At 44.7% G+C, this 11,743-nt stretch overlaps 1 protein-coding gene across 1 annotated transcript; it reads right to left on the bottom strand.

Moving 5' to 3' along the window:
- Window positions 1–528: 528 nt before the first annotated feature.
- Window positions 529–9,811, bottom strand: CREG1 (cellular repressor of E1A-stimulated genes 1). Its single transcript, XM_012657797.1, has 4 exons — window positions 9,387–9,811; window positions 5,521–5,640; window positions 4,251–4,435; window positions 529–855 (listed from the first exon to the last, which is right to left on the bottom strand). The coding sequence occupies exons 1-4, from the start codon at window positions 9,735–9,737 to the stop codon at window positions 852–854; spliced, it is 660 nt and encodes a 219-aa protein (XP_012513251.1). The 5' UTR covers window positions 9,738–9,811; the 3' UTR covers window positions 529–851.
- Window positions 9,812–11,743: the final 1,932 nt, after the last annotated feature.

Genomic DNA, 11,743 nt, shown 5'->3' on the forward strand with positions numbered 1-11,743 from the left:
ATCAAGAGTGCTTTGGGAGACAGATTTTGTCCCCAGCTGAAGCTGGTCCATGCCTGAGTTAAAGCTGATTATAAAAGAATAACAGAAACACATAAAATTCCCTTCTTTCTCTTTCTTTTGCAATCTCCCCCAAAATAATATGTGTGTGTTTTGATTATACAGTCTCCATTTATGTAGGGAAATCAAATTTAGGAAAAGTCTTATGAACTTCTTTTGTTCTAGGTAAGTATCATTTTAGAATGTAAAAAGTTTTTTAAAAAGTTCTCTATAAGAAATAGTTTTGTCCTGTGCTGGGTCAGTACTACCCAGCACTGTCAGACATAAACTGACGTGAGTAGGAAGCTGCACTGTGTTTCGTATTGCTTGTCTGTTTTGGCAAGATTTATCCAACCACGCCGTCGCAGGACCCAGCCCCTCCGCGCCGGGCTCAGGCGCTCCGGCGCGGCCGTGGTGAGTGCGGCACACTCCCGGCACCGGGGCTTCCAGGAATAAAGAACACAGGCTCCAGCACCTTCCAACGCCAAGGGGCAATCTAAATCTGGTGCTTGCTCCTCTTTAGGGAGCACCGTTGGAAGCATATTTGGAATTGATGGAACAAAACTTCTTTAATTGCAGTGAAAGACATTTCTCTACGTAAATGGCTTCAAAATATGAAAAAAAAAATCTAGCAACCACATCTCTCAAGAAATCCAGTCCAACTCGATTTGGTAAACAAGCAAACAAGGAAACCAGCATGTGACAGAAAACTGCCTAATATTCTGGGAACATTCCAGAGAAACAGTAAGCCCTGTAAGTGTGCATGAGCCTCCTAAGGAACTTCACACGTGTGGTTAAATTTGCCATATTCTGCTTCACCTAGAAAGAGGAAGAGAGAGGAAGAATTATTTCATTAAACTGGGCTGACAAATCTTAAAAGTTAATTCATTCTAGGGCAGGACTAGAGAAACTTCTGATCTAAAAGTTTAAGATTTTGAGTTAATTTCAGCCACTTTAGTGTACTAACAATTGCCTGAGTCCGTTAAAATGCAGATTCCTGGGTTCTGGTTCAGTGGGTTTAGAGTAGGGCCTACGAATCCTCATTTTAGCAAGCACCCCTCCTCTCCAAGTGTGATGCTGACACACTTTAGTAAATGCTGCTGGGATGTGGGTGCTTGTTCTTATCTCATTTAAAAAATCTGAAGGTTTAATAGACAAAAAACGTTGAGAACAGAAGGGGTCCTCGACATCAGGGCAAAAGAGCAGCGCTGAGCCAGTGCCTGATGAAACCAAGTCCAGCTGGGAGGTGAACTTGTCCACCTTCTGGTGCAGCCTTAGCCACCGCCAATCTGGAAATTCGTCTCTAGGTAACAAGACTGGGCAAGGTTATAATCAATGACCTTTCCTGACCTCTGTCTTTGCTAGGAAATGTCTGGATGCACCAGCGGTGATAAAACGAGGCCTAGTGCAACCAGGTTGCTGCTCGGACAGTAGTGATAGGAGGTGATGCTCATACTTAGGAGAGCTGCTTACTCAAGGATGTCAGCAAATACTCTGCGTACACATTTAAACCTTCCGCTCAGTTTGCAAATATGCTCATGGGGTCTTGACCCAACAGTCAAATGAGGCCAATCATGTTCAGTTAGGCTCCATATTAGCTCTAGCCAGTGGTAGACTTCATCTGAGTGAAACAGATTTCAGAGGCAGAGGGCTTTACTGGAGAAATAATATTTCCCAAAAGTGATCCGGGCAAGCCAAGGAAGGTGGCTACAAATTTAGGGAAGCTTCAGAATGCCTGTGAGGTCCCTGTGAGTGGTTCCCCAAGAATATGCAGGTCCTGTCCTGAAAGATATTACTGTACACTCCCCGGACTACTAACCAGTTCTGGTGGCAAACCAGGTGGGTGGGAAGGGGGGTCCCATTCCCAGACTCTGAAATGGACAATAGTCAGCGGCACCTGGTCATACAGGGCAGCTTTCGGGCACTGCCCATTCCCCGGAGTCTGGTGCCCTGCCTCAGAAGAGCTCACACCCTGCTCTGGTCTTTGGTCCACCCCTCAGGGTGGAAAAGTGTTCTGTCTTACCTCTGCGCTGCAGAAAAGTGCTCACTCTCTGCATAATAAGGTGGGAACCTCAGAAGTATTTTACTCACTTATTCAGCATGGAGACTTATGGGAAAACAGTTTTATTTTGTGACTAAAGCATGCACTGCCCTTGGGCATGTTATTTATACAAAAATAAATGCACTTCAGAGATTATGTCCTATGAAAGTAAACTTGAACTTCAAAGAGCAGGCCTGGCATTCTTGCTGTCATCCTCCTTGATAATTCGTTGCCTGGGAATAATGTTGTAATCGCTACCTCTAAATTCCTGTAAAGTACGATGTGTTCACCAGCCCAGAAGAGGATCAACGGCCCATGTCTCTTCTCCCGCATGCATGGCAGCAAAATAATTGCCAGGACTGTTGGATTCTTTATTCCAACAAAGAGTGTGAGAGTCTTTGCCTCAAATAATCATCCAGTCATCCCCAAACACCTGCTTCCTGCTCTGTGCAATGCACTGTCTGGGATTTTAAAAAATTAAAAACAAAAAAACCTCCAAAATACCCCAAAAGCTCAACATGGAACTGTTCTACAATAGAATTACACATAAATTAAATAAATGCTAAGGATTTAAGCCCCCAAATGGGCTACAACCTACAAGTCTAGCTTAGTATCATCACCCTAATCTCCCCAAACAGCAGTCAGTCATTACAAGCAGAAAGTGCGTTACAAATCACACTGGATTAGGAGCCCTGCCAGCTACCAGTGCGGTAGCCAGAGGGGCAGGACAGCACCACAGCTGGAAGATGCCGGGTTTTGAATCCCAGCACCATCGCTTCCTGGCTGAGACTTTAGGCAAGTTTCTTATTTCTCTGCACATGAGCATTCCATTTCACAGATGAGGAAGAACAGTGCCTCTCTCACAGGGATGCAGTGAGGATTCCACGAGTTAATACACTTAAAGCAACCACTATAGCACCCAGCCAGTAATAAAGGCTCAAAAACACTAGCTGCTATTGTTATTATTATTGTTATCACCTCCTAAGCTATGCCAAAAATTCCCTATCACCTGGGAAGAGAACCAACCCCTTGTATTCCTTCATTTGAACCTTGACCTTATTTCAAAGAATCTGATCACGCCTTCTTCCCTGCCCCTGTCCAGCTTCAGACTCTGCTTCTCCTTCATTCTCTCCCACAGCCTCTTCCGTCTCAGCCTCCTCCCCTGCAAGCACACACTTCCTGGTGGCAGAAACCACACATCCCCCCAGGCACTCTCGGTACTGGGAGATGATGGGACAGGGTCCCTGGCTCAGACTAGGCTGTGGGACATTCACGGTCCAGAAACACCCAGGTCTGATTCTCATGAGAAAATGCCTTCCTGGGTCATAAGTGGACTCTGTCCAGGGCCCAACAAATATAGCCCGAAACGGAGTCTCAACCTGTAGGTAGAGTCAAGGGGTCTGCGATCTTGGCTGGAAATTTTTTTTCCATTTTCATTACGCTCTAACTGAAATTTATCATTTTCTTCTTCTTTTTTTTTTTTAGACAGAGTCTTGCTCTGTCACCTGGGCTACGGTGCCGTGGCATCAGCCTAGCTCACAGCAACCTCAAACTCCTGGGCTCAAGCGATCCTCCTGCCTCAGTAGCTGGGACTACAGGCACAAACCACCACACCCAGCTAATATTTTCTATTTTTAGTAGAGACAGGTCTCCCTCTTGCTCAAGCTGGTCTTGAACTCCTGACCTCAAGCAATCCTCCTGCCTCAGCCTCCCAGAGTGCTAGGATTACAGGCGTGAGCCACCGTGCCCGGCCTATCATTCCCTTCAATGATGAATGTAGGCAATAAACCACCGTGGTTAGTGTATCTGTCTTCAACAGAAACACAGAAATCACATATACTTTCATATCATGTTACAGTTGTTGCAAATGTCTTAAAATACTGTCTTCAGTCCTCACTACTTTGAAAGTACAGTATGCTACTTAGTAAAACATGTTACTATACCACACATTAAAAAATATTTTTATAATGTATTTTGATACAGTTGGTTTCCTTTGTAATCCTAAGTATTTTATGAACTTAAAAATATGATTCTGAGAAGCAGTTATTTGCTTTACCAGCCTTCCAAAGGGGTCCATGGCACATGAAATGTTAAACCCCCCCTTGCCTTAGAAGGCTGAGGGCCACTGTAAGGGCTGCAATATTAGAAAGGTAAAAGGTGTGCAACTACTTACTGAAATGTGACATTATAATATTCTTCGGGCGTCACTATTTTTGGTCCACCAAAGTAGTCCAGGACCCAGATATTGGTTATATTCAACTTGGCAAAGAACCAGTTATGGCTGGAAGGCCAGGTTTCCATTTCAGGGTGTCGAATGAATAACGAATGCTTTGCAAAGTCCGTTTCTGTTTCATTCACCTAAAAGACATGTGTGAAATGAACATTCGCATAGACGTTAACATTTTGTTCTCTCATGTCTTAAGAACATGTGATCCTAATAGTCTATAAATCCTAAGAGTTTACTTATTTGTAAATCCTGATCTTAAACTTAAGGAATCAAGAAAAAATAAAGGAAATCTGAAGAATGCAGAGAACAATAAAGCGTTCCAATGTTGGTAATAGCAGATAGAATATAGTGGGAAACCATCAGGAGTACAAATTTTCATTGCTCAACAGTAATTTTGAGCTACCAGAGTAACTCACACAAGGTACTAAACATCTTACTGTTAAGACATGTAACATTAGCATATTTATCCCATAGTATGCACACGTTAAACACATAGATGAGTGTGCATGAAGGATAAAAGCCTTTAGAAGAGGCACAACAGAACTCAAAAGCCTTTGCCATTCCTCCCCCTTGCTCCTGCCAGTGAAGGAGACTCATCTACAGAGATGCATCCACACAGAATTTCCAGGCCATAAATAAAGTTTGTCTGAGGCACCCGTGATTGACAAGGTCAAAAAGCAAATCTGCTGGCTTGGCAATCAGATCAGTGCTCACGGCACCTGCTCACTGCCTTTCCTGCAATTTCATTTAACCTCTTCCCTCAGCACTCACCCTAAACTAAATTCGCTTCCAGTTTCTAGTAACGGATATCCCTCTTATTGGCCTACTTAACACGCTCTCTCTGCTCTATGCCACTGTTAAAATACGGAGACAGGAAACCCAGACATGGGAAATACTGTACAATGTAAAACACGATGGAGAGCAGTGAGCTTTCATTGAGCAGATGTTCCTTAGCAAGAATAATTTTGTATAGGAGCTTTATAGTTGTTACATCTGTTTGGCTTCAGAAAATCATTCCTTTGTCTCATAAATATCATATTGAGCATTTATATTAAAGCAACTGACTAAAACCTTTAATTTTCATAGAATTACTTCACAGAACATCGTCTGTGTTATCTCAATCATAAATCCTCAGTCTCAAAAGATCTCTTCTTTCATTGTCAATAAGATGATGCTCTCCTAAAACCATCTATCTTTGTGTAGGATATCTATTTACCTTGGTCACAGTTCCTGACAGTATTATGTGAACACAAAGGGGACTTTGAGGATCATATCCTTGTTTCCTGCAGAAGTCAGTCTGTGCCAAAGACATGGTCAGTGTGGCATGTGGATTCTCCTGTAGAAAGAAAATGAAGACCCTTTCATGTGAAATACGGTTTCTGGAGAGGTAATAAATTTCTCAAGTTGCATATATAATGCACCTAGAGCTCAACCGGTCTTCCATGAAACAATGAATTGTAAAACACCATCTTCCACTCAGGAGAAAAATACTACTTGTGTAGAGACTGATCCTGACTCCCTCACACCCAAAAGAGGGGGGAGTCATATTTAAAATTAACTGACTCAGTAAGAATTATTTCAGCATATTTTTCCTTAAACTCTGAATTTGTTCCATATTCATTAGAGGAATTATATTAATAATTACACTACCCAAATTCAAGCTCGTCTATAGCCTTCACTGAAAGATCTAAAGAGTTAAACTTTAATATGAAACCATTGCATAAAAGTGCCACAGTTGCTCAACTAGTTAAGCAAGAAAGTAGCTGAATCATGCTGCTTGGTTATCTTATGCTAGCAGAAATTGTCGCGTGATTTCAAAACTTGTAGAAGTTGTTCATTCCTGCTTTAGCAACAAGAGAAGTCTTATCCCAGTTTCAAAGTGAAGTAAGCAAAATTCTTAATTCTTATTCAGAAATCAGCTTCATAAAATGCACTGTTGACAGATGACAGCAGAATTTGCACATTGCATTTCAGACTCTTTAAGCTCTAAATGTCTTGTGGAGAATTTTGCCATTTCACAGTGATCCATCAAAACAGTGAGTAATAAAGAGATTTCCCTGAAATCATTTAGCCAAATATTTGCTGGCTAGAAACTATTAGACAGCAATGCTCTACAGGAGACCAAAAAAAGAAAGGGAGTATGCTCAGATAAGGTCTCTTCCCCTCTGTGAGTTTATAATCTGGTTGAAAAGCCAAACATAAACAAAACTTAAATAATGCAAAAGATAGAGAAGTAGTCAGAAGGCAGTACATAGCTAATTGCAAATGAATGGTAAAGAGAATTCGAAGTTCAGCATAAGGAGACATCGGCATAGCCTGGTGTGATGGAGAACCTATAGGGGGACCTTATAATACATTCAAAGTGAGGCTGGAAGTGGGAGGCATATTAGGGCAGAAGGAATGATGACTGCAAAAACCACAGAACTGGGAGCGCCTGAGACACGATGGAGAGTATGGAGAAACCCAATTTGCTAGAAAGAGAGACTTTCAGAGCAAGTGGGTTTGGGGTGGCTCAAATCCAAGCTAAGGAGTCCAGATTGTATTTTGTAAGCCAGCATCTGGCAGTGCTTTCCAAAAACCATCTGCCTGGAGAGTTTGTTAAAATGCTGTTTCCTGGCCTTCACTCCAGACCCAGGCATCTGCATTTTAAACAAACACCCCAGATGATTCTTAGGCCGCTATGGGCAGAGGAAGTTGTTAAAGGCCAAAGGACAATGCTGAGGTATTTTGTTACCATAAATCTGGTGGTCAGGGTGGACAGGGCAGATAGGAAGACTACTAAAGAGTTACTTTAAGGCAAGAGGTGATAAGCTTAAGGATGGGGTGGTAGGAATAAAAAGGAAAGGACAGGAACACAAGCAAAGAAAACAACAGAAAATTGTCAGGACTTGGGAAACGACATATTTGGGGAGGGAGTGAGAATTCCAACTATGTTTCCTGAGAAAACAATCATTCCATTAACAGAAATGCAGAAGAGCAAGAGCAGCTGGTTTCAGGAGGAAGATAAAGGACTGGATTTAAACATGCTGAATTTGAGGTGGTGGTAAACTAATGAGGCAAAAGTGAACAGCAAGCAGTTAACAATACAGAACTTTGAAGAGGTCTTTAGAAAAGGACGTAAATTTGGAAGTGAATCTTAACAGCTGGGAATGAAGTGAATGAGAGTATATATGATCTTCTAAGGATCATACTGAGAACAAAAAGGTAAGAAACCAAATCTGGAGGACACTCATTTTAGTGGGTCAGAGAAAAAAATCAAGAGTGATTAGAGAAAAGAGGGTCACATCACAAGAGAAGAGTGCCAAGAAGGAAGGGAGGCCAAGAATCAAACCCCAAGATTTCATTTCTGATTCACTGGCTCTGCAGCCCAACCTGGTACATTACCAGCTAACATCAGGGACATCTTCCTAGAAACATTTACTATACAAAAATGCCACCAAGAAAAAACCATACAAAAGAAACGTCCCAGTGGCCAAGTACATTTGAAGCTTACAACCTGTCTCTGAGTTAGAGAGGACAGGCATTTTACACATGAGGAATGATAACACCAGCAGCTCCCTAGACACCTCACAAATTTAAATATGATCGTGTATAGCTCAATCTCCCTCCTCCCCTATTAGAATCATCAGGGAGAGGTTTTTTGGGGGGGGAGTGGGTGTTGTTTCAGGAAAAAAATGTGTTTTTAATAAAATGCCTTGGCACTGCATTTTAAACAGTCTTCCTAGGTGAGTGATTTGCAGCCAAAGTTGAGCATCACTGATGGAGCGCAATGAGTTTGCTCTGAGCACATGTCTAAAGGAATGGAGTGGGCTGGGAATAAGAAAATGGTGAACTGGGGTGTATGTGCTTTGGCTAAAAGGGGGCAGCTGCTTCAGTTTTTGCACAGAAAATGTAGGTCCTCAGTGTTGCTAGATCTTCCAATATTTCAAGAGAAGGTAGAAATTTTGATTTTTAAGTAAAATCTCAATTTAAAAGTGTTGGTAACTCATTCGGATTTATTAAAGACAGAACTCTGTGTGGGCCAAAGAAAACTGGTCTATGGGACATATTCAGCTCACAGGCCACCAGTCTGACCTGTGGTTTGAAGGCAGATGGACCTGAGATGAAACTAGGGTTAGTTTTGCCCAACTAGCTTTGGGCAAGTTACTTAACCTGTCTAAGCCTCAAGTTTTTCATCTGCAGAATGGGGATAATAATATCTATTTCAAAGAATTATTAGACGAGACAATGAATGAAAAGTGAAGGTTGGCCCAGTACACGGAAAGTGTTTAATCAAACATCAGTTTCTTATATCCTATCTTTACCAACAATGTTGTACTTTCCCAGGTGACCTCAAATCTGAGATCTTTGTCAAAAAGACCCTCCACCAAACCAGGCTTCGTTCCTGGACTGTATGGCTCTAGCCTCCTAAGCTGTGTGTCTGTGACCCCATCCTTGGGACAGCAGAGGTCCACCAGAGTTGTAAGCTTGGCCCTGACCCAAAAGATGAGCAAAGGATGAGTTCTGCTCCATATTGAGGAAACCTAAAGATTGTGGAGGCCTAAAGATTGCAGTAATCACTGTAATCGTCCACGATGTTGTTTACTAGCTGCTTGCTGCTGAAGGGGAAATTCTTAACTCAGAAAGAGGGTAAGAAAGAGAAATTCCAAAGTCAGGTACGCGAAGTGCTTAATGACCCAACCATCTCTCTACCCTGCAAAACCTTTAACAATAAGAACTCAGTTAATGGAGACCAACTCAGGACGACTCAGGGATGAGAAGTCCTACCGGCACTGGCAAAGAATTCACCCCAAGTGCGCCGCCCAGTGGCGAGGCGTATGCGAAATTGCTGGTACTCAGTTGCTCAACATTTGGGATGCTGCAATGCCCGCCGTGCCAGCGAGGGAGAGAAGAGGCAGTCGTTTGAGCCGGGTTCAAACTCTTATCTCTAGGAGCCACGCTGTACTTCCCGTACAGAATTTTGGTGAGAGGCGAAAGGTTCACTCTCCGGCCGCCCCGACCGTGGCCGGGCCCCACGGCCGCGAGCTCCGCGGTGCCCACACGGCCACCGAGGCCGGGAAGCTGCGCGGCCTTCCCGCTCACCTGCAGGTTGTTCGCGGTCAGCTGCAGCGGGCTCAGGTAGAAGTAGGGCTCGCCGCTGCCCGCGCCGGGCGGGCCGTCGCTGAGGGACAGGACGTCGGCGAAGGGCCGGCCGCGCACCGCCTCCAGCGAGGAGACCGTGGCCAGCGCGCCCCAGTCGCAGAGGTTCGTCACGAAGCGCGCCACGCGCGCCGCGTCCTCGCGGGGCGGCAGCGGCGGCAGCTTGACCCCGTCCCAGTCCCCGTGACCCCGGCCGCCGCGACCCCGCGCGGGCGACACGAGCAGTGACAACAGCGCCGGCGCCAGCAGCGCAGCGAGCAAGGCGCGCAGGGACCCGCGGGCACGGCCGGCCATGGCGGAGTCTCAGCTGGAGCCCGGGCTCAACGACCTGCAGGGCGCGGGGTTAGCCGTGCGCGCCCGGGTCCCGCCCCCGCCGACAGGGCCAATCAGAGCTAAGCAGGATGGAGGGGGCGGGCCCCTCTGCTGCTCCACAACCTGTGGGAGACGCGATTTGTTTGCCCGCCTCCTAGTCACTCCGCCCCGCCCTCTTTAAGGATTGTTGATATGTCCTAAATGGGATGTTTATTTTGTTTTGTTTGACGGGTGGAGGGTGGAAAACGCAGGCCTGGAGAAATTTAAGCAACTTGCCTAAGTCATACTGCTAGAAAAAGACCAACTTCGTTACACACACACACATCCCTTATTTTAATACCTTTGGATATGGATATCTAGCATCTGAGAGGAAATGCTGCGTTTTCAACCTATGCGCCTGTTTTCTGTTGAATTTACTCAGCACCACAGAGCAGCAAGGTTCCCAATAGTGATGTCAGGCAGAAGCCCCAAAGCTCAAGACCTTATAAACCGACTACCCCAGGAGTCTCTCAGACACGAAGGGACTGTTAGTCTGCTAGCAGTACACCATGCACGAATTCGAGCTTGAAGGTTCAGGCCCTGTTGAGTCATCAGGCCTGAGGTCAGTGGTTTCATGAATTTATTGCCTTCGCTGACCTTCCCTGCCTCATGGAATGGGCATTTCTTTCGCTTCTTCTAAGATCTCTTTCACTCTTTCAGGAGCGCTCCCTCATTCTGCTATCCTGGGTAGCTATCCTTAGTAGCACCTGCCTGACTATGTTCTTTGTAATTTTAAGCTTTGGCCACGTCTTTTCCGAGCGAGATCTTTTTGGCTTGGCCTCACATTCTCCCTTTAATTGTTGTTATAAAGATTACACAGTGGTGCCTGTACAGGAGGTTGTCAGCTTGTAAATCTGGTTCTGGCGGACACCCGGTGCTCTGAGCTGCCTTGCTTAACAGAGGTGAGGTAATTTCCCTCAGCTGCTATGGGCCAGTCATGTGAGCAGGTGTGGGCAGCAGCTGTGTGAGCCGAAGTCCGCCTCTACCGCCTGTCTCAAACCCGGCTTCCTCGTATCCTGCCAACTTGTCAGGCTCAGTCCAAACGTCCGGTAGGTAATAGAAACAAGACCATCTTCTCTGAATAGGAGTCTTCAGTTCCCTCTGGTGGCCAAACGATGTCACGCACACTGGCTTCCACATTCAGGTTAAGAAGCACGTGAACAGCTCTGAATCAAAGTTAGTTTGCTTTTTAACAACTGAATTTGGAAGAGCTTCAAGCTAGATGGAAAAATAAATAGGAGAAATTTAAAAGGAGGAAAATAAAGATTCATCGCTTTCAAAACAAATACTTCATACAAATACTTTGGGTCCCTGCCAGTTGCAAATATTAAATATTTCATCCTTAACCTGTTAAGGAAAGGACACATGTAATTTCAAATCGGAGTTCTAATCTCAGGTCTGCCACTATCACGTCACGTGACCAAGGGACTTTTATCTCACCTTTGGGCCTCAATTTTCTTATCCAAAATGAGGAGTTAGCTTAGATGCTATCTGATGCCTCCTCTAGCTCTCTATCCTATTTCTGTATTAACATGCAAAATATAAGCCTTTTGTAAGTTTCAGAATATACATTTTCTTGCAAGAGAATGAAAGAAGTATTTTTTATTCATTGCCACACCTTTTATTGTTGGCATGCAAAATAACAATAGGCTCCTTTACAGCTCCATTACAAAACAGACGCCTAGAACTTGGTCTCACACGTCGAAGCACGGGAATGAGGTCTACAAGCCCTCTAGCTTTAAGCACCCACCTCAGCATCCGTCTTTGCGCTTGCTGCCCCTGTGCCCAATATCCCTTCTCTCGGCTGCTGGCATGGCTGCCTCACTCGCATCGGGATCTCACCCATCTCCCGCTCTTCAGAGGTGCCTCCTAGACCACCCTTCCTAAGAGGCCTTCCCCAGTTACTCTTCATCAGACAACCCCATTTATTTATTTCACAGCAATAATTA

This window comes from Propithecus coquereli, unplaced genomic scaffold (assembly GCF_000956105.1).
Source record: "Propithecus coquereli isolate 6110/MARCELLA unplaced genomic scaffold, Pcoq_1.0 Scaffold56, whole genome shotgun sequence".
Taxonomy (NCBI): Eukaryota; Metazoa; Chordata; class Mammalia; order Primates; family Indriidae; genus Propithecus; species Propithecus coquereli.